This window comes from Enoplosus armatus, chromosome 20, assembly GCF_043641665.1.
Source record: "Enoplosus armatus isolate fEnoArm2 chromosome 20, fEnoArm2.hap1, whole genome shotgun sequence".
Classification (NCBI taxonomy): Eukaryota; Metazoa; Chordata; class Actinopteri; order Centrarchiformes; family Enoplosidae; genus Enoplosus; species Enoplosus armatus.
The window spans coordinates 7221590-7244278 of record NC_092199.1 but is presented as its reverse complement, the minus strand read 5'-3'; the positions used below and the strand labels follow the sequence as shown (position 1 = coordinate 7244278).

The following is a 22689-nucleotide window of genomic DNA, read 5'->3' as shown; positions in this document are numbered from 1 at the left end:
TACATTTTTTTATATATTTTAATGTGGTATGTAAAGTAGTCAAAATTGGACCAGTTACAAAATTAACACATCGCTCTTTGCATTTACATTACATTTATTATATTATTGCGTCAGTAATAATAAAACGATGATTTAGTATAAAATGAAATAACACACTGAAAGGGGCCATTGTGCATATTGAGTGGCCTACTTTTACTTTTGATAATTTAAGTCCTCTTTGCTGATAAAACATCTGTACTTTTACTTTACTGAATGCAGTACTGTTTTTTATATCTTGTTATTTGCTCGCATCTGAATACTTCTTCAACCACTTATTACAGCATTACAGGATTATAAAATGCAGCCCGACTAAGAACTACAATTCCCATCAAACCCGTCGCTTAATGATGACGCACTATTTGAGAATTTTCACGAAGGTTGCAAAACAATTGCGTCAGAAAGTTGCGCACTAGTTTCTGGAAAGGTGAACGACGATCATTACTCTCGGTATGTATCTTTGATTTACATCTTCGTTTCTTGAAATTACCATTCATACCTCATTGTTAATGGTATTATTTAATGTATTTGGGTAGATTAAACACCGTTATACCTGTAGTCCCCAAAGACTTTGCAGTGAATGGATCCTAAATGCTACGCAGCTGTGTCGTGCTAGCTAACGTTAGCTAGCTTAGTTAACTAACATGACATGTAACAATATAAAGTTTATTTTACTCTTACTTTGTTTCCTGACTGGCTTTGTGACTCTCAGCGTAACAAATATAGACAAATGTGTTCATACATTATGTCACACGGCTGTCCGTCAGTTACTGTACCCGACGCTCTGTTTATCTGTCTGACTGATACAGGATAATATATTGTGACCATGTTGGTGGCGAGGCTAACATGCCTGAGGAGTCTTCCTCTCGCTGGGCTCCGGCCTGTGTTGTCACAGGGCTCCCCAGCCCTGAGAACACCCACCCTGAAGGCCTGTCCACCTCTGCTCAGGCCCCAGCAGGTACTGTGAACATGTAAAGTTAACACTAACGGGCTGGCATTCATTCGTGAAATGAAGTTCAATAAAATGGTGTACCCACACCAAATTGACATTGGCCAAATGCATTTTGCACACTCCCTGATTGTTTTGGCTGGGGTGGGAAATCCTAGCAACGAAATCAACAGTTGCAGTTCAGTGTAAAGTTTGTTTTTCTTTCCCCAGGGTTATTCCTCTAAGGCCAGATTTGGTTTCCGCCGTGGGAGGACAACCAGAGACCAGCTCCAAGAAGCAGCTTTTGAGCCAGCAACAGATACCGCCATTAAAAGTAATCACTATTGCATACTGTTGCATAACAGGAGTTAATGCTATCCACTCTCTAAAACAAGATGCTAGAGCTAGAGAGTGATGCTAGAGTTCACATATTTTGGAGCCTTCTTTGAGGGTTAGGGGTTATCTAAACTGCCATAATGCCAGAATTTCCCTTTGTAACACAAATCAAACAGTGACAGTCACTGTATTTATCTTTTTTGTTTTCATACAGGTTTATTACATTTCAAAGTGTGTCTAAAATAGTTATTGTTGTGTGCACAGTTGACAGTATGGGAAGAATGATTCTGGCTGGAGGGGCAGCAGTTGGCCTTGGAGCTCTGTGCTACTATGGACTTGGCATGTCCAATGAAATCGGTGCCATTGAGAAAGCAGTGTGAGTAACAGCTCTTTGTATCTTTAAATTTTGTTTTTTGAAGCATAGATCTATGGAAAGTGTTTGTTACCTTCTGAGAGCTCCATATATACCTGGCTCTTCCCTCTCTGTGCAGGATCTGGCCACAGTATGTGAAGGACAGGATCCACTCCACCTACATGTACTTTGCAGGCAGTGTTGGAATGACAGCTTTGTCAGCTGTAGCAGTGAGCAGGACCCCGGCACTTATGGGTCTGATGATGAGAGGATCCTGGCTGGTAAGCTTTATAACTCAAGTGTACCCAACAGAGACAAAGGTGTTTTTGCAACATTTATTTAAAACTTAAATTGAAGTCTAAAACACCATGGAGCTGGTTTAGTAATATCTGTATGTTTCATTGTACATGTGTGTTTACAGGTTACTAATATGAATGCCTGATGTTTTTTCTAACCCAGGCTATTGGAGCAACTTTTGCAGCCATGATTGGTGCTGGCATGCTGGTCAGGTCCGTTTCATATGAGCACAGCCCAGTGCCCAAACACCTCGCTTGGATGCTTCATGCAGGTTTGTAAGACGATGACTAGTGGGAAATGATAACTCTGACATGATGTCCCACTCTGCCCTGTTGTTTCTGTTATGTAGTTGCCCAAATTGAACACTAGAGGGCAGTCATGTAAAGGCTCAGAGAGTAGCAGTTGTTTTGGAACATGGTATTCAGTTGTCTTTTTGCTTGTATTTATTGATAAGGTGTGATGGGTGCTGTCATCGCTCCCCTTACTCTCCTGGGAGGGCCTCTGATGATGAGGGCCGCCTGGTACACAGCAGGCATCGTGGGAGGTCTGTCTACTGTGGCCATGTGTGCCCCAAGTGAGAAGTTCCTCAACATGGGCGGGCCATTGGCTGTTGGCTTTGGAGTGGTCTTCGCTTCCTCTATTGGTTAGTATAATGTTGTTTCACCTCTTAAACGATTATTCCATTGAACGCTTAATTAAAGACTACTGCCAAATATTAAACAGTATTAGGTGTTTCCACCATGATAATGTTCCTGTTGCTGCCTCATGAGAAGCTAACAGTGTTAGTTTTCACACTACCAATCCTGTTGGTTTATGCAAATGAATTTGGTTGATGTCACGTCACACAATAGGAGAATATGTGTGTATGAATTCATTTGCATGAACTAGAGAAATGAACTGAAAGAAATGATGCCTAGCTAAATCCTAATTGAATCCTAATTATGATCATACATACTATAATACAGGCATTTTCTATTTAGATTGTACAGGCTTGACTTTTACTAATAAATGTCCTATTTATTATATAAATGAAGTGAAGGTGAGAAATTGAACTGTGTAAAGATGCAAAGACTTTCTCCATGTCTGTGATTGTCAGATAGTGTGTAGAGTGTAGACAACCTCTCCTTTTTAAAATCTTTGAATCCACAAGCGTGCACAGTCTGTTCTCGTCAGTCTCACAGCAAATGCTCTGGTCTTCTTTAGGATCAATGTTCCTGCCTCCCACCTCAGCGTTCGGAGCAGGCCTGTACTCAGTTGCCGTCTATGGAGGCTTGGTCCTGTTCAGCATGTTCCTCCTCTATGATACACAGAAAGTCATCAAGAGGGCAGAGACACACCCACTCTACGGTGTACAGAAATATGACCCCATTAACGCGTAAGTCACTCCAGCAAATATTCAAGAACACTTTAAATGCAGGTTTCTGCGGAGTAATGTTAGTTATAAACTTGCACAAGGGATACATCTCATATAATAATACTTATTATTATTATTATTATTATTAATCTTACAGGTGTATGGGGATTTACATGGACACACTGAACATCTTCATGAGACTGGTGATGATTCTGGCCAACGGCGGCGGCGGCAGAAGGAAGTAAACCGCTGTATTCTGACTTCAGCTTTAGTTTTACCTTCCACAGAGCTGAACAAAGTCATGTTTTATTTCTAGCAGCATACGCAAGATGTTGTCTCTCAGTGACAAGTCTTTTCTAACTGGTAAATAAATAAACATGAATGCTTTGCAAGTGTACGAAGAAGAGGATTGCACTATGGTGCAAAGAAGACAAATTATTGTACATTGATAACACACTGAGAGCTCTTACCTTGATTGTGGAAGTATCTGGTTTATCCTGGGGGGTTGCAGATAGGTTAAATCTGTCAGCATCATTTCGCTTGCCTCAGATGTCCTTTGTGTTCTTTATGTTTTATATTTATTTCCACTTGGTTGTGTTTCTGTTGAAAATGAAAGTTGAAAAATATCTGGTATATGCAACAGAAATGCCACATATGTGAACCATAGACTGGTCCAGACTCGGTGTACAATACATGACTGTGCTGTACGGACTTACTCCAGTATACACTGATATTGCACTTTTGTGATGGGGCGTTGAAGCAGTTAGCACTAGCTCATATATTTCTGAAAAAATATACAGTAATTTCAACAATGGAATCACTCAATAAACAAATCAAAATTTATACTTTATTTGTCTGATCTTACTGTTGTGTTTTTTTATTTTGAAAAGTGATCTTAAAATCCAGCAGAGGGTGAGCTGACAATATTCCTGATATAGGCCTTTTTAAACATGTTGACATGTCACAGGTGGAAAAGCCATAATAGTAAATAATACAACTAACGATAACCAAAGTTGCTTCAGTTTGGTTGTTATATTTTTGCGTCTTAAATCAATTGTTTAGCTGTTAAAAACATTATAATGGTAACAATAATTGAGTTTTAGGTGTCTACTATAAGACATGTATTGGCTAGACCTGCGAAATCAAACAACTCAAGCAGCAGCTGAGATTAGTTGTGAGCAGTGTGTAAAATCAGTGAAGTTGTGCTACCAAATAAGCCAAAACGTATATTGATATTTCACCATTTGTCACTCCACGCTCTCAGCAGCTCTGACCAGACTAGGTGGGGCCGGTGGGGGTCCACCTTGTATTTGCCTGTAAACAGTCAGTGTGTAGCAGCAGATGACAAAGGCTTAGCGTAGTAATCCTCTTGTCCACCATCTGGCTGCCCCTCTAAAATTAAACCTCCAAACCAGGGCACTTGCAACAGATGCTAACATCTGTAAATATGCAGGTGCTTCATTAAAGCACGTACACGTGGAGCACACAGCTGCCAGGCAGTGTTTCAATCTCTCAGATCATGTTCACGTTGAGGACACTTATGTTTCCTATATACTGTGTATCGAAAAAACCCTGCAGATGGGAGGGATAAAGAGGGCAATAATGGAGGAGATTGGGGAAGGCTTCAGCGTGTGGAGATCTGCCACTACTGGGGATAAAAGTTGCTCTCTGTCAGTCATTTTCAGATTGATATTTGTAACCAATATTTGGTTAGGGTTCAAGGTTTTTACTGCTTAATGTGGGCATCACGTGTGTGTGTGTGTGTGTGTGTGTGTGTGTGTGCGTGTGTTAGAGACAGAGAGAGACTAGACAATGAATAATGGCTAAGGGTATATTAATTATAGTCTCACCACAATACATTAAGAGCTCTGACCTCTCAAGCACTTTGTCCTGTATGTGGCTAAAGCTGTTACTGTGCAATGTTTCATATCATTTCTTAAACAGACTGAATGTCAACAACTGCAACTATGCTATATTATTCCTGTTAAACAGCCTCAAAGAGCTGCTAGCATGGCTGTAGACACTCAGTCTTGTTCTGCTATTTACTCCCTCAACTGATATTTGTATTCTTTTAGTTTTAGATGGCAGCTAAGTACATTATATATTATAAGTATTTAAGTACATTTTTGAGGTACTTGTTCTTGTACTTTAGTATTTCTTAATGAAATATACTACTTAAAAAATAAATGACTCCACTACATTTCAGTTGGAAATTGCACTTTTTATCGCAAGACATTTATCTGACAGCTATAAAACATGTACATTTTGCTGATAATACTTTTTTTTTCTGCCTTAAATCTTTAAATCTTTAATATTCAGTAACATTCATTCTTTTTTGCATTGTCAAAGTTCACTATGAACACTGAGCAGTCCTTGGATTCTGTGTTTATTTTAGTGTGCAGAGCAGATTTGTCATTGGCTGCCAACCAGTAAGATCTATGAGTGTGTCGTTGAACGTCAGACACTATTTTTGTACCTGTGAATATAGGAAGTGCACACGTCTGCACCTCCTAAGTGAGTAAGTCAATACAGTTAACACACCTTGCAGAAACGTGCACTCGCATGACACCTGCTTGTGAGCGGGGGAAAAAAAAAAAAAGGTGCAAAACTCTCCCAAAGTGGAAATTGTATTCAGACATAAAAAGCATGACATTTCTGGCTTTTGACTCTCATCAGATACGAGCAAGGTTGCTAGATCAAGATGTATTACTCAGTTTTCCACTTCAGCCTTCAGGGAGTGTCGGATAATCAGCTGTTGAGCTGTATGAGAGCAGCGTTTTGGTCGTCACCTGCCTAAGCTGCAAGTGATTCATACCAGGAGGATTTCTTACCATTTTAAACTGCTTAGACAACACAAGCTAAATACAGCTTCCTACATTGTGTAGGTCCACTAGGAAAGATGAGGGGTTGCAGTTTTATATAGTGGCTTTTTTTAAAATGTGAACCTCTTTCTTTTGGTCACTATTCATCCTTTGAAGATCTTCTCCATCTCCTGTAACTCTCATTCCCATGGTACACCACCCTCCTAAACTGAGGCAGGGTTTTTTAGAAGAACTAGAGCTGCTATCTAAAATAGCAATTGACTGTGACATAGTTACCTTAACATACATATTGACAATCAACCATGTAACTAAGCAGTTTTAAGAGTTGATTCTTTTGATTTTAAACATGTCTCCTGTTCTACTCACAAATTGTGTCAAACAGTACATTAGATTTAGTGTTTTCCAAAGGTTGTCAACTGCTGTGCTATCTTTTTCAACCTGTGCTTTAACTGTGAACGAGCCAAAATTAAACTAATTGGATCAGAATTGTCACATTAATGAAAACAGTGCTAACATGTTTATCCAGGAGTATTCTCTGTGTACCGTACCACCCCTTTGTCTTCCTGTGACGACATGGTAAACACTTTTTCTGCTACACTATCTCAAGTATTAGACCAAGTTGCACCAGTGAAAACTATGTTATAACAATGAAATAAAATGTTCCAGACAGTCTTACATTTCATAGTTAATTGCCAATAATCAAACTCCTGTTCAGACTCCTGTTCCTCACTATTGATAAGCTGATTCATCCCACAAGATCACTTTCCTCAGAATTTGCTTCTTCAAAAAAAGTTTGCAGTTTTCTTTCAAGACAAAGTTAGAAAGAGTACTTTAACTATACTTCATAATATTCCATCATCAACACTATCTTCACCTCTTAAACAATGTATGACAAAAAGTTTAATTGCAAACATCTTCTGTATCATGACATACTTACATCAAGCTTAACCAAAAATGTAAAGTAGGCTTGCATCTCGAAAATGTTAAATCAAACAATTCCGATTGACAATACTGACTTTTTGTAAAAGGCTTGTTGTGTGTCTTGAGGCATAGTGATTGACAGGTCATTAGGTTTCCAAGGGAAAGTGGACTGCAAAGGCCAAAGAAAGCCTCTTGGCTATAAGTACATCACAGATCCACAAGTGCAGCTGAGGCTTGTGTTTGGTCAGCGAGCTGCCAAGGCGAGTAGCCACGGGGAGCTTAGGCCAGTGGGACTCACTACATGTGACCAACAAGACTGTTGAAACCCTTTAGCGAGAGGAGCCAAATGGGCCATGTGTCCATACAGAGAAACAAAGAGAAACAAATGGATGTTTGTTTGAGGTTCCCAGTGTGTAGACTTGAGTAAAATTAACATAATAATATGCATCATTGAGTCTAAACATGTAAAGCAGAAGTGTTATGATAATGTCACGAAGTCTTTTTTAACAGTAATCATGGCTGCGGTGCCTCATGTGTACATTGTCACACGTGTGCAGAGGTGTGATGATCACACCACATTGTGTGAAACTCTCTTCCCTCCTCGTGTAGTTTTTCAGGAGAAATCGAAGTGAGAGCAGTGTGGTAGAAGATGTCTGCGGAGGGAAGGGATGCGTCACTGGATTAGTGCCTGAGAATCTGTCCCAGCCTCTTCCTCCTGATCTGCTGAGACGCCTCCAGAAGGGCACGACACTCGCTGTTCGCTTTTCCCTCCACCAAGCCTTCCACATGAGCCAGCCAAGCCTTACCTCCCCACCAGGATGAAGAAAGAAAAGAAAACGCATGCTTTAGTGTTTCTCCTCCTGCTTCACTTTACCTTGGGTAAGGCTCTGCTTTTCTTCTTTTTTGTTCTTTGTCTGTGGTTAAGACTTCTTGCCTTGCTCTTATCTGGTTAATCCTCTAACACACACAGAGGGCATGTCCATCTTAGCGTAGACTGTTCATGCTGCCTGTACTTCATATTTAAATGTGTGGTTATATGTTTGTGTTGTGGTAGTGGAAACTTATACCCAAATATATTTATAATTCATCTCCATCCTCCTCCTCCTCCTCCTCCTCTTCCTCCCTGCTTTCGGTTCCTGCCCTTTTTAGCAAGTGAGTGCAACAGTTATCACTTAATTACATAAACATTTCCATTAGCAATAGAACAAAATATAGACAAACCTATATGATTTATGTGGTATCTTTCAGGTTTTTAAAATATATGGTGTAGCTTGTTAATAGGTTATGTCATTGTTTCATAGTTATCTTCTGCTCAAGTAACTTGGAGCATGTTTATTTGTTTTCCCATAAAGGGCAATCAGACTACGCTCCATATTTTTACGATAATGGACCCAGCAGTACAAATGGGAATATGGCCTTGTTCAGCATCTCCGAGGATACACCAGTTGGTGAGTCTCATGTGCAATCTAATGATGATAGATAGAAGTATGAGATAACGTTTAGTGTAGTTTGAAAGTGTTTATTTCACGTGCGTAGGTGTAAAGATGAAATTATTACACTGGTATTGAGCCTCCAGCTAATCACTGTAATACCTCTTGGATTGTGACGTACATCAAGACTTACGGGATGAAAACAATATGGGTGGTGGCTCATCTGACCTGATTATTAAACGTGCCATTCACACTGAATAAGAAACACTGATAAATGAAACAAAAAGACATTTGCACCTTCCCTGCATGATTTTAATGAACATAGAAATGCATTTGACAGTTTGACATTATTTACAGGGACACAGATATACATTCTGAATGGCACAGATCCAGAGGGAGATCCGGTACGATATGGTCTGACTTTTGAAAAGGGCTCCAAAGAATATTTTATGGTGGACCCCAAATCAGGGAACGTGACTCTAATTCAGGAGCTCAACAGAGAGGTGAGACTCTTGTTTTGAAGAAATTTGCTGTAAATCTGTTACCATTGTGGCTCAAAGTGACATTTACCTCTTCTTTTGTAGAAACAAGATGAAATCTCAGTGCTCGTGAGCATAACAGACGGTCGCAATAAAGTACGTTTATGCTCTTAATGTGATATATGTTTAGACTTTACTGTCATCAATTCACTGCATTAATCACACCATTGCTGGTTTCATAACCTCCAATCCTTTATATTTTTACAGTTGTGATTCTAACACCACAATCTAACTGTGAAAACAAAAATAGACAGAGAGAGTGAAATAAAAAAGAAACAAACAGATCGTTTTTATTTGTGGTTCTTTTCTTGTTGCTTTCAGGTTGTTGAGACCGTGAGAGTGTTTGTCACTGATGCCAACGATGAACCACCTGAATTTCTAAACCTGCCTTTCATCATTGATATCCCGGAGGTACAGTATATCACAAACAACCTCTAAATCTGCTAATCTAATGAACTAATAATTGAGAATAAAGTGGGTTTTAGGGTTATAAAATCTCCTGTCTCTTCACCAGGATACTGCTCCAGGAAGTAGCATCTACAGAGTCCAAGCAGTGGATAAAGACATGGGCTCAGGAGGCAGTGTCTCATATTATCTACAGGTAACCCTACAGCTTTGTTATTATGCAGATGATGCACTTTTTGAAATTGAGTGATGGATGGAAAATCCTTTTAAAAATAAGACTGTTCAGGGATGTTCTGTGTTGTTTGCCCAAGTCTACGTAGGTCTAAACACTAAATCTTAGTGTTTATTTTGACTCTGGTGAAAAGAGTTGTCCAGATGTATAAAATATTATATTTCCTAAAATGTAAATCATGCTTTTATTATGTCTTGCTCAGACTACTGCATCTATCTTTACTCATTAGGCGGAAAAATCTCTCTCCATAATACAGCAGCCAGCGGCTTTTACAGTAACGCTTGCCCGGAAAAGTGACCTCAAGTAACCAAGGTTAAAGTAGTTAAAGCTATTTTAGTTTTGAGTTGATTGTAAGGTTTTGCTTATCACATGTAGAGCTGTTAATAGCTTGGCTCCATTCTACATCTCCAGACCTTTTCACACCCTGGTATACACCCTGAAGTCTGCCAACAAGTTTATCCTCTCAGTTCCCGAAACCTTATTTACAATTTCTTACAATTTCTTACTATTTACTTTATATATTGATGCGTTTCTATTCTTTGATCCCATTTCCACTTTGTAATCCATAAAAAATATATATTATTTTTGTTATTACGACTACACCAATACTATCCACATAGTGATACTGTTAACTGGCTCGGTATAGCCCTAACGCTCGACTCGTACACTCGGTACGACTAGAGCTCGAGTTGACATGGTGAGAGCTGTGCTGCCATGTGGAGGGAGGAAAAAGGGCATTCGAGTGATGGGCGGAAAGATTAATCTCATACCAGAGCGCAGTCTGGAAATGGTGTTACTTTAGTGGATTAAATTTCAATTACATTTGAGCAAGGCACTGAAGGCTTAATAGAGGCTTAGGTTTGGTCCGGGCCAACAGCTGACAGCACAGTAGTTGTTCCTGTTCAACTGTGAGACAAAAACTATCCTAATGGAAGTGTGGAGGAAAATGGCAAGGTTTAAGAGAGGTTGGTGGAAAGTTAATACTGATTAGAAGAATCTTTGAAATTAGCTTGATTGCTAACTTCAAGTATAAAAATAAAACATGTGTGTCTACTGTTACACTAAACTCTGCTAACTGTGTGGCTGTTTACATTATCAGACCTCCCCGTTTGCCAAATTCACCATCGATGGGCACAGCGGTATCCTGAGAGTCAAACCTGGTGAGACTTTGGACTACGAGACCACGCCCACACACTTTGTGACAGTGGTCGCAAAGGTGAGAAGTTGCTGTTGCCCCTTTGCCTTTTGGTTTGTCTTCTCAGGTGCCCCAAACACACATTCACACTGTGAGCAGCTCAGCTTGCAGGTTTCTCCATCCTGACCAAGTCTTCTGATTCATCCATGTTGTGGTCTAGTTTTCAACATTTTAGCAGTGGTGGAATGTAACTAAGTACATTTACTTACTTATTTCCATTTTATGCTACTTTATACTTATACACCACTATATTTTGGAAGCTAATATTGTACTTTTTGTCACTACATTTATTTGATAACATTAGTTACTAGTTACTTTGCAGATTCAGATTATTAATAGAAAACATCAACATGAATGATGTATTATTATGGATTAAGCTACCAGCAGAATATAAAGTAGTTAAAATTAGCTCCACCTTTACCAGCTGCAACATTTAAGTGATTAACACATTAATGCATCACTAATTATAATCCAGTGATCTGAAATGTGCCATTCTGCATAATGAGTACTTTTACTTTTGGTACTTTAAGTATATTTTGATGCCAATACTTAAAGTACCACTGCATTTAAGTCATGTATTTTTGCCATTTATTGGAGTTCATTATACTTCGTGAGTTAACACAACAAGAAGAATCAAACCTAAGCAGAGAAAATGTATGAAATTACCAGATTTTATCAGTAGCCCCGACAACCTTTCTCCGAGAGCATTGCTTCTGACACGTTTATACTGGTGGTCTTCCAAACAAGATCCCTCAGGAACTGGAACATTTTTTTAATGGCCTGGTATCTACCTCTGTACCAGTTTGCACATGAAAGCAAGGCAGCACAGGTCTGCTGGTGGCCAAAGATCATGAAAAGTTCAGTCATGACTGAGCTTTCTGAACACCAAAACTTTGCTGAATTCCAATGGAAGTCTGGTGAAGTGTTGACAGTGTTGCTCCCAGTGTGAGTAAAGTGTGATCTGTGAGTGACAGTATGATGGAGGGTTTGTTTTTCTAAGCTCAGCTCTGTGTGTCTGTGGAATAACATATAGCACATACAGCGTCTTGAAAGCCTGATTTTAATGACGCTTGATAAATACATTTAGACACAGAGAAGTTAAGTTGGTGTAACCAGTTCCATAAATGTAATGGTTAAATTGAGAAAATACATTGCAGCATATTGTCCACACAGAAAATCGAGTCTCTGCATCTTTCACTCTCACTGAAGCACAATAACATAATTAACATAGCCATGAAAATGAAATTACAGATTCCACTGTTTCCAATTATATTGAAATTTGACATGCTAAGTGTGAATTAAACTCATCAAACAATTTCAAGCTAGACATCTGGTTACTTTCAGCGAGTGGGAGGCCTCTAATCATATTTTGTTTGGGTAAAATAGGGAACATAAGTAAAGTAAAATCTCTGTATACAGAATTCACATGAATCCTGTATCTAACATCTTGTGTGTCCGTTAACTGCCAAATGTAAAATAAAATGTCCTTTTCCAAGACTTTTTTTTGTTTCGACTGTTTTATCATAATGGATAAAAGTACAATCCAAAGTCTGTAAACTTTATACAATGTGCTAACTCTGCCTTCTGCCCTGCAATTCGTTTTCTCAGGATGGAGGTGGGAAGTACAAGGGGAAGCACCAGGTATTGACCTCCACCGCCACCATGACAATCAATGTAATTGACGCCCAAGACATGCCTCCATCCTTCATAGGAACCCCTTACTTTGGCTACGTGTACGAAGTCTCAGTTCCTGTGAGTCCTCCTCTTATTCTTTACACACCAGTGAAGGGGATCAGGGTTTGTTAATATGCAGTAAATATGTACAAGATTAATTCTGTTTTTTTCTTCCAGGGTTCTGAAATATTCACTGTGTACGCTAAAGATGGAGATCAAGGCAATCCCAACCTAATACATTACTCCATTATGAATGGTAAGAACAATACATACTTGTTTACTCTTTTCAGCCTTTTTATCAGACACATTTACGACCTTTCTTTTGTCACTTTTCAGGTAGTGATGGTGTCTTTGACATAAACGGCACCAGTGGATGCATCACCCTGACAACATATCCATCTCTGCTGAAAAATGAATTGTATGAAATTAAAGTCAAGGTAATGTTATGTTTTCCTAGAGTCTCCTCCCACTTGTTTCCTGGCAATTGCACTCCTCTCTTATAAGTTCATCCTACTATGACTACTGAACATGTTGATCAATGTTGAATCAATCACTTTTTAAATCCAGGCGTCTGAGGTCGGACCAAATGATCAAATGCTGGACTACGACATTACCACGGTGACGGTCCGGGTGGTGGATCTCAACAACCATCCTCCGACCTTTTACGGAGAGAACGGACCTCAGAGCAAGTTTGAGGTCACCATGTATGAGCACCCCCCTGCAGGGGAGATCCTCCGAGGCTTTAAGATCACCGTCAATGACTCCGATCAGGTAAATTTGTCCCCAGGTGAACCCTATGCATCCTTTGACTCCTTCCTCAGGGTTTATTGGTCTGTGTGTGCCTGCTGTATTTCAACTAACATTCATTTTAGACATGTGTAGACATAACTTGCTGTTACTTGTCAATAACTGTGACAAAAGCGTGTTTTCAGAATTGATGTTTCTTTCATGCTGACTTTGTTCCTCTGCTGACGGATACATTAATACCTCCGGGTGCAACGTTGCATAAATATCTGCCAACCAGCCTCAGAGTATGTGCAGTTATGCAACATGTAAAATGTTCATGAAATCTGTTCATTAATTCAAGATAAAATGTTACTCATTATGCCGTCATGTTTATTCTCTCCATCCTGCCTCAATGACTCATGTAACATTATCTGCCAGATTATTTCTCTTTTTTTAAATTCCACCAAGGTTTGCTGAAGTCATCTTGAGTCTGATGAACCTTCACTTTTCTTGTTTTTCTGGGCAGCTACATTCTTATTTACTTTACTAATTCATAGTTTCTACATTCTGCTGTTTATTTTTCTTTGCAGGGAGCAAACGCTAAATTTAAACTGCGACTCGTGGGGCCAGGTCGAGTGCTGCGAGTGGTTCCCCAGACAGTGCTCAATGAAGCGCAGGTGACCATCATTGTGGAAGACACATCTGGCATTGACTATGAAAAGGGACCAACCCTTTCTTTTAAGGTTAGACTTCACATATCACTACATTCTCTTGGTTATATTTTTGATTGATCAATTATTTTATTTGCTAAGAGCATAAGATGATGTCTTCATATTGTAGCAAATTCTCATATTTGAGAAGCAAGGACTAACAAATGTTTTTTTTCTCTATAAATTAGAAACAATTGATCAATTATCAAAATTGTTGTTGAATCATTTTTAGCCTCATGGCTCTAGGGATGACAAAGGCAGTGTGTCTGTCCACTACTTTGGTGTAGACTGAAATATCTCAACAACTATTGGATGGATTATCATGATATTTTGTACAGTTCATGGTACCCAGAGGATGAATCCCTGCTGTTCCCCTGATTCTTCCTTTAGCGGTCTTTATGAACTTTGGGGATCTCTTAACTTTCCATCCATCCTCAGTTTCCCATTAGCCTCAGCTGTGCTTGTGTAGCGCTACTTTGCATATTAAGTTTTGCATATTTAATGATAAATAATGTATGAACTATAAAAAACCTATTCATTTCTTATGTATTTACTCAAATTACAGTATATAAGAATTCACTACTAAAACCAAGGACTGTATTTTGAGGTTAAAAAAGGTCTTTTAAAATTTATTCAAGAGAACTGAACAATTTCTGTTGGTAACAAAGGGTTTGCCATTATTTCCAAATTTAAAGAACACATTTTGGTATCTAACAATTTGGTGTACAATGAGCATTACGGCCTCACAGAGCTGCCAGTGAGGCTGTCTTTGTCTTTGCTTGTCAATAATAAATAATAAATTGATCAATGGACTAAACGTTTCAACCTTAATTCGGTCACACTTTGCATGTGTCTCTCTGCAGCTGCTGGCGGTGGAGATCGACACTCCTGAGAGGTTCAGCGCGACAGCTGACATAGTGATCAACCTGCTGGACACAAACGACAACATCCCCAAATTCACGTCCGAGTATTACATCGCCAGGGTCCCTGAGAACTCTCCTGGAGGCTCAAGCGTTGTGTCTGTAACAGTGAGTCAATCAAGATTAAACTCTGCTTTAACCCAACCAAAGTGATTATATAATCCATCAATCCTCCAATAAATGCATATTACTCGGTGCAGTTCATTAGATGAAAGCAGGTTGTCGTCAGACAAAAAAAAAGCTCAGCCGTCCCCTGGCTTTGTTTTTATTGGTCCTTGTTATGAAATTCATGTCTCCATGTGACATTCTGGCATATGCCCTAGGTTTTACCTCAGGCAGGGGTTTTATTAATAGAAATATTGGCACATTTGTCTCTTCCTTTCCATCATACTGTATGTATCCTGCAGCCAGGCAACATGTCCAAGCTATGCAGTGTGGAGTAAAAAGCTTAATTTTGCCTCAAGGTTAATCATGCTGACCTACACCTCCCTACCATCCCCACCCACCACAGAGAGACTTATAGCCTGCCCCACCCACTGTACATGAGCTTAAGACCCTAGCTGGTTATCCTCAACCAGTGAAAAACATCTAAATGGACCACCTTCAGTCACCTTGGTTTAGTTTTTACCCCCCCAGTGTAACTATATTGAATGAAATGTATCAGATCACATTTTTCACATTTTGATGTATATATACTGTTTTTATTATATAAGTACTGGGCTTCTAATCTCTGTCCCGTTATTTTCCTGCAGGCGAATGATCCAGATTCAGGGCCTTGGGGTGAAGTCAAATACACGATTTATGGATCAGGATCAGATTTGTAAGTAAAAACCTTTCACTCATGCCAGTTTAGGTTTGGTCTGATCAGATACTTAACTCTTGCACTTCCACAAAACATATTTTGACTCACATATATATATGACTCATGACTGCTCAGAGGCTCAGGGTGTTTGGTAAACTCAGCCAGAAGGACACCAGCCTCGATTCATCTTTGTCTCTTTGATGGAAGCGGTAAGCAGGAAACCAGTTTGATTGGCCCCTCTGCTGCACAAACAGCTCGCTCTAAAATGGCTGCAAGATGCTGGCTAATCTCCTAATTGGATTGGAGGGTTAAAAATAGACAGCCTGGCCCGTCTCACATAGGGAGAGCCAATTAACATGCAATGTGACAGCTGGAGCCACAGAAATGGCAGCTTTGAAAAGCAAGGCAGCATGCAGCGAAGGAAAAGTGAGAATTTATGCTCGTCCTCAGGCAGCGACCTGAGTTAATTGTGTGAAAGTTATCAGTTTCAAGGCAACTTGTGAAATTTCACAGTGGGAAAACGAGACAGAAAAGACGGCTGAATAAAATGGCAGTAAGCCCGATGTTGAACTGAGAAGCACTCAGAAAGCACAAGCCGACACCAGTGCTGTCGAATACTTTAAATTGATTTCCTGTGTGTAAAATACTTGTGTGTTATAACAGCTTCGACGTTATTCTGATGGCAAACGTTTTTGTTTGTGTGGAAATAGATGCAGTCTATCACATAGTGGGGGGTGTATCAGCATGCACTGCTGTTTGCCACAGTGTCTGTTTTTAATGCAATCACTGGAAAATAAGAACATCTTCAATAATCTCCTATTCCTTGGGCAATCCTAACGTTTTATCAAATGTCGTCAACATACACAACAGATATGATAAGAGTGTAGCTGCCCACAAAAGGCAATAAGATTAAAGGTTAATCAGAATCAACAGTCAAACAAACACATATTCAGGATAACAAGCATCACATGATTGGCAGAGATAACTTAAGACTTTGTTGATATTGAGACTTTACTGATCCTGAAGGAGGAAAATCACATGTTATAGCAGCACAGGAAACAGACAAAGGAGGAAGAAAACATTAAAAATAAGTTGAACTAATTAAAATGAAACAAATAAAATGAAGAAATTAAAGAAATGAAATTCAAAAGCTGTATACATTATATACATTACAAAAGTTCATATTCACTTCTTCATGATTTCTGAGACAAGTGATGAAGTTTTGGTGTCTTAATTAACTGTTAATTGTTAACATAAACTAAACATTCTTCTTCCTGCATATTGTTTGGTCACCTGGATTAACTTCAGTATATTTTTTACAAAATGCTCCCTGTGACAATGGATGGAAATTTGCTTTTTATAGTGAGCTATTAGTGTGAGTCATGTGGAGATTCACAGGATGTCACTCCTGCTGTAAATGAGGAGGCCAATATTAGAAACACCTGTCTCGTTGGAAAAGCGTTTTTGACACATGGACAGCTGTGGTTATGACTCACACACTGCCTGAACTGCTCTGAACCTGCAGGTTTGCCATCCACCCGTCATCAGGGCTCATCTCCACGCAGCCCTGGACCAGCCTGGACGCAGAGGTCCGGTCTAAATACAACTTTTACGTCAAGGCTGAAGATTCGGAGGGGAAGTACAGCTTGGCCGAAGCCTTTGTCACCGTCATCGACATGAACGACCACTCTCCAGAATTCAATGAAAACCTCCTGGAAAAGACCATGATTATTGGTACACCTGTCAAAGTAGAGGTACACAATGTCAAATCATTTTCCCCTTGTACTGACATTTAGAGAACATGGTATGGAAGTCCAGGACTGCTAATATTAAAATGAAATAGCATAAGGCCAGCTCTTATTGACATCAAATCCCATGAAAAACCAACAATGAATTGATCATATTAACAAGTGTTGCCTGTGTACCTAAAGCCTGATATGGATTATTCCTTTGTGCCATAGAGCTCCATTGTTGTTGAAGACATGCTCCTTAATTACAAATATTAATCCGCAGCTGAAAAGAGTCCTCAATAAATGCGGCATTGTGTTTGAGTAACATTATTTATTTGTGACATAAATCCTTAAAAGATTATTTGCTTTTTAAAGATTGACATCTTCCACAAATGTTCTCTGGGCCTAAAATAAGAAATGAAAACTGGTCTTAATTTGAATTTAAATCATAATCTCAAAAATGAAATTAAATGAATCATGGCAGCATTCTCCCAGACTTCTTTTCTGAAATTATCCATGAAAACCAGTGGGCGGGATATAACAGCCAGTTGCCTTAAACACACCATTTAATGGACACCATTACACAGCTTGCCGTCTAGCAGTTTTTTTGGCCAAGGTTGTTATGTCTGTAAGAGAATTTGAGGATTGTTTTACTACAGACTACAGAGTTAAATTTAATGGTACAGTAATGTGGTTGCAGGTTTGGCTTCTTTCTTGAGCTTTTTTGTGTTTAACTGAAATATCGTTTACTATCCAATTCAATGTACATCATCTCCATGCCCATAGTTTTGTGGGCTTGTTTTGTGATTTACAAAGCAAATATTAGGCTTTCAATTGAATACATTTACTTTAAAGTTTGCAGGTTATTGAAATGATGGAAATATGCAACCATTTTATGTTGTTCTGCTTCTTTTTACAGGCAGTGGATGAAGATGCAGAGTCTCCAAACAACGTCATCGAGTACTCCATCATGACAGCCGATCCTGACAACGCGTTTGATATCAACGCCGACACTGGGGAGATCAAGCTGAAGCCGTACATCAAGTCCATGGAGATTGTGCAGAACATCACCAAGCAGAAGGACTGCAAGTGGTCCCTGGTGGTCCAAGCCCGGGACAGAGGCTCTCCGTCCTTCAGCACAACAGCCGTGGTCAATATCGATATCACCGAGGCGGTAAGACCAGCTCTGACTCGCAGCGCTTTTTCATTCCCAGCCTGAGCTTTAGGCGAGCTGTAGATTCAAGCAGTTTAAGATATGATAATAGGCATTGTTGCCATGCTACGCAGCTGCTAATTCAGCATCCTTGTGTCAGCCAGTCACATTTCATTGACCTCATCCTTCCTTAAAGGATAGTGCTGGTAGATCAACGATGAATTTTATCCTGCAAACAAGTGAGCTATGCCTCCACTGTCATCCAAAAACTATGAGAACAATTTTTGGGTTGCCAGGTTGTGAAAAATACCTGGTTTCAAATCTTGTGATTTCTCTATGACCTCAAATACTCACGACTAAATGTACAAGAATCAACGTGAAAGTTTGGTGGAAAAAAACATCCATATGTATTATGTGAAGAGTTTCACTCAGGCAGCACAAGAAAACAATCTCACAACTGTCACTAGATTTTCAAATATTGCTGCATTCTGATTGGTGCACAGGAAAATATGACATCACTTTTTTCCAACTGAGCCCCGCCCACTTCAAGCCAGTGAGAAGACAAAACAAACCAACAAAAAAAATTATTGAAAATCCCTCATGTGAAATGACCAAACTGTTCAAACCTTGGCAGAAGATTGTGTGTTTATGTTGGACCTCATCGTTCACATTAAGTTGGTAATCCATTCATAAATATTCACTGGTTTCTCACTTTTTGATGGTCATCTAGTTTGCACCTATAAATGTTAATAAGTTATTGATAAGGGGTTTGCAGTTGTACATGTTGTTAATAAATGGATTTTGGTCCAAGCAAGAAGTCAAACTGTCCAACGACTCAAAGGGATTTTTCACAATTTTGCAAACACAGCTGCTTTCCAAAGCGGTAAATTTGAAGATATAAATTTGAAATATAAAATATCAGCAGCATTATCCTTTAAAGTTTTCAGTCATTTACATCAAACCATATTCTTCTGATATGTTTTCACCATGTATTCATTCCTTCACTCTACATGATGAGATGACTCAGTGTTTTCGGTGTTGTTTCTCTGTTGTGTATCGTGCATTTCAGGTCAAAGGTCGAATTGTTTCATACTTCATGGGCCTCAGCAAGCGTCCGCTGACTGTTTTTGGAATTTGTCTCAGCATTGTCACTTCCCTCATTTTACTAACAATCTGCATATCCACAATCCTGTACTGCAACGCAGTGAAAAAGTCCCGAATCAACCCTGAGAGTAACTATATTAAAGTGGTCCGCAGGATCAAATGAGAAATGTTTGACACCTGTACTTCATTCATAACCTTTAAAAAGATGTTTTATTTTTTTACTGGTTAACTATTGTCTGTAAAAGAGTCCTAAAGCACATTTGAAGGAATAATAGAAAAGTTTTCCTTTTTTTAAAATTAGTTTTATATCTTGATTGGAAATTATTGTAAACTATTTTCTACTAATATATTTTGGATCACCAAACCCCCATCTTTGATAATCTAAAATACTTTTTTTCTCTAGAGCATGACTCAGACTATTTGGCTGTCAAAGTGACTAAAATGGAGCCTTTTACTTTGGATTTAAACCTGGATTTTCTCACTTAATCTCTATTTTTTTCTCACACAAACATGCACTTCACTCCATTTTGGTCTCATGAACTGTCATCTCATCAGTCACATGCCAAAGAGAAGTCCTAATGCACCGCACTGCCAGACGCATTCCCAACAACTAGTGTTGTGCATAGTTCTTAGCTTTGCATCAGCAGTCCTGTGCTGTAGGACAGAGGAAGACGGATGACTGAGTGTGAGTGTGAGTGTGAGAGCATCACGTTGTTGGTAGACATGTTGTCTGGGCCTCCTCTGTCAGTGCTTTGCGCATCCATTTCTCATGCTTGCATGCTTTGGAGAAATGCTGCGTTAACACTTGGATTCAGTCCCTTGGACTTGATTTAAACTATTTTATTTGTGCTCTTTTACAGACTCCTCTCAAGGGGCCTATGGCGGCCTTTTTAATGAAAAGTAGGGACAATCCTATGAGAGCTCTAGGCATGGTCACTGTTATCATTAGTGTATTGGTTGGGGTGACTGTCTTGATCTCTACGGCTTTGTACATGCGCAATTCAAAGTCAAACAGGATCATGCCGGCACGTCGCATCATTAAGAGGCGACCCAGGGACCAGCAGCCCTGGACCTTCAAGATGCCCGTTATCAAATTCAACGACCCTGCAGATAAGTTCGTCATCGGCAACCCAGAGAGCGGCCTGCAGCGGGACACCAGCAAATCCCGGCCCAAGCCTCCTCCCCCCAGCGCTCCTTGTCTGCCCCCACCACCTCCGTCTAACACTCGGCCCAGTGATAGGCTCCGGGCGGTCCCAACAATATCTGGTGCGCTGGCCTCCAAAGGCTCTAAGAAAGCTAAATCTGGTCGCCGCAAAGAGGGAAATGTTAGCTCTGCTTTAGTGTCAGAGCTTAAAATGAAGCTGGAGCAGAAAATCATTGAGAGTAACAAAGGTTATTATTAACTCTGTCACACAAGCATCATGTTTAAGGTTCACCCGGCCCATTCTTTGACGACTCTACTGCTCTTAGCTCATCTACTGTCCAAGAGTTCTCACCTGAACCTCATGTGATGATCTGGTAGCTGGGCCTGCCTTCAGATTATTCATGAGTAAAAGGTACAAGAAGAAGGTTTACAGATATTTTTGTCTTAGGACGAGATATTAAACAAGTGGGCGCCACTGTATCCTCAGTTGATCTGGCTTAGGTAAAGACAGGAGAGAGCTCGAAGTCTGTCTCTGATGCAGTCAAAGATAATTCATCGCACTGCCATCTTGAGGAAGATTACATCATCTTAACAGTTAGAAGCACCACTGGAGAGGATTACTAAGACTTACTGTGTATACATAAGTTACATAACTTCCTGAAAAGTGTAATGTAATGTTTTCAATGCAGACACTAGGATTTCACCCAATAAATCCTACTAAGATTTCCTCTTGCTCACTGGAGCATGCAGCTGAATGACACGGTCATGAAAAAAACAACACTGCTTCTTATAAAGTGCTAAAGGACCCGTGTGTTAATATTTTTACTGTGTTACATCAGCCGCTTGAAAGCTGAGGAGTTGCTCTTTTGTATGATTACAATGTGCCACTGTAGGTTTTCACAGTAACACAAGCTAACAGCTTTTATTTATTTGACTGTGTCATTCTAGAAAAAATGCTTTTATATAAATGTACAGCATTGTATTATTTTCATTATTCTGAGTATACATTTATGACAAGATATGAACATTGTATCTTGTAGCACAATAATCATATGCAGATGTATATAAGCTGTTTGGACATTTCTTTTAGAGATATAGATATTGAAACATAGAGTCTGAGTCATTTGTCATTTAGAGTCCATGCACACTTTCCATGTTACTCTTCAATGCCTTCCAACTGCAGGCAAATTAAATTGGAGTCATTTAATTGCTGTAATACATATCTTGTATCTGACTATATCTTAACTTATAACTATCTCAAATAAGTTGAGATAAACCATATATCTTAACTGTAAATTACATTGCCTGGTCCTTCGAAGTAACATATTTGTACCGTCTTTGTACTGTCTTGATTTTGAATAAATATTTGAAAATAATTTGGTCTGTGCTCCATTTTGTCCAGAGGCTATATTCATTATTATTAATTTAGTTTAGAACACTTTATTTTATTTTAGGTTGTTTGATTAATGTAATATTTTAATAATGAGAAAAGCAAAGGATGCGTGACACTTTAAAATGAGAAAGGTGTACAATGTTTTCCATGGATGTAAACAACATTTATGAATACATATTCATATATGTGATATATATATGAATATATGATTTACATTATGTGGTGAAAGTAAGTTCATTCACTCAAGTACTGTACTTCTTTTGTACAATTTTGAAATACTTGTGCTTTACTTGAGTATTTGCAGTTTAAGTTACTTGATTATTGTATTGTTTACTCAACAACATTTATTTGACAGCTATAATTACTAGTCACTTGCAGATTAATATATTTCATTATACATTTATATACATTTTATGTATATAGATATATATTTATATACATACATTTTTGGCTTGTAACCCTTTACAATGAAGCAGTGTTGAGTTA

General features: G+C 39.1%; 2 protein-coding genes across 2 annotated transcripts; both read left to right on the top strand.

The window, feature by feature from the left end:
• Positions 1 to 447: 447 nt before the first annotated feature.
• ghitm (growth hormone inducible transmembrane protein) lies at positions 448 to 4153 on the top strand. Its single transcript, XM_070926989.1, has 9 exons — positions 448 to 486; positions 846 to 994; positions 1196 to 1298; positions 1565 to 1676; positions 1792 to 1933; positions 2112 to 2220; positions 2404 to 2592; positions 3153 to 3324; positions 3461 to 4153. Exons 2-9 carry the CDS (start codon positions 863 to 865, stop codon positions 3546 to 3548), a joined length of 1047 nt encoding a protein of 348 aa, XP_070783090.1. The 5' UTR covers positions 448 to 486; positions 846 to 862; the 3' UTR covers positions 3549 to 4153.
• Positions 4154 to 7864: 3711 nt separating this feature from the next.
• On the top strand, positions 7865 to 21069 carry LOC139303569 (cadherin-related family member 1a-like). Its single transcript, XM_070927420.1, has 18 exons — positions 7865 to 7925; positions 8196 to 8198; positions 8399 to 8494; positions 8834 to 8979; positions 9061 to 9111; positions 9337 to 9426; positions 9530 to 9616; positions 10752 to 10868; positions 12456 to 12599; positions 12699 to 12777; positions 12858 to 12958; positions 13089 to 13292; positions 13838 to 13990; positions 14821 to 14985; positions 15630 to 15697; positions 17205 to 17433; positions 18329 to 18583; positions 20527 to 21069. Exons 1-18 carry the CDS (start codon positions 7865 to 7867, stop codon positions 21067 to 21069), a joined length of 2592 nt encoding a protein of 863 aa, XP_070783521.1.
• Positions 21070 to 22689: the final 1620 nt, after the last annotated feature.

Bases quoted from the DNA above. Each gene is read 5' to 3' on its own strand.
- ghitm (XM_070926989.1), top strand. From the start codon at position 863: ATGTTGGTGGCGAGGCTAACATGCCTGAGGAGTCTTCCTCTCGCTGGG. The intron at 995-1,195 runs GTACTGTGAACA...TTCTTTCCCCAG, and splicing joins CTCTGCTCAGGCCCCAGCAG to GGTTATTCCTCTAAGGCCAG. The intron at 2,221-2,403 runs GTTTGTAAGACG...TTTATTGATAAG, and splicing joins CGCTTGGATGCTTCATGCAG to GTGTGATGGGTGCTGTCATC.
- LOC139303569 (XM_070927420.1), top strand. From the start codon at position 7,865: ATGAAGAAAGAAAAGAAAACGCATGCTTTAGTGTTTCTCCTCCTGCTT. The intron at 12,778-12,857 runs GTAAGAACAATA...GTCACTTTTCAG, and splicing joins ACATTACTCCATTATGAATG to GTAGTGATGGTGTCTTTGAC. The intron at 13,991-14,820 runs GTTAGACTTCAC...GTCTCTCTGCAG, and splicing joins GACCAACCCTTTCTTTTAAG to CTGCTGGCGGTGGAGATCGA.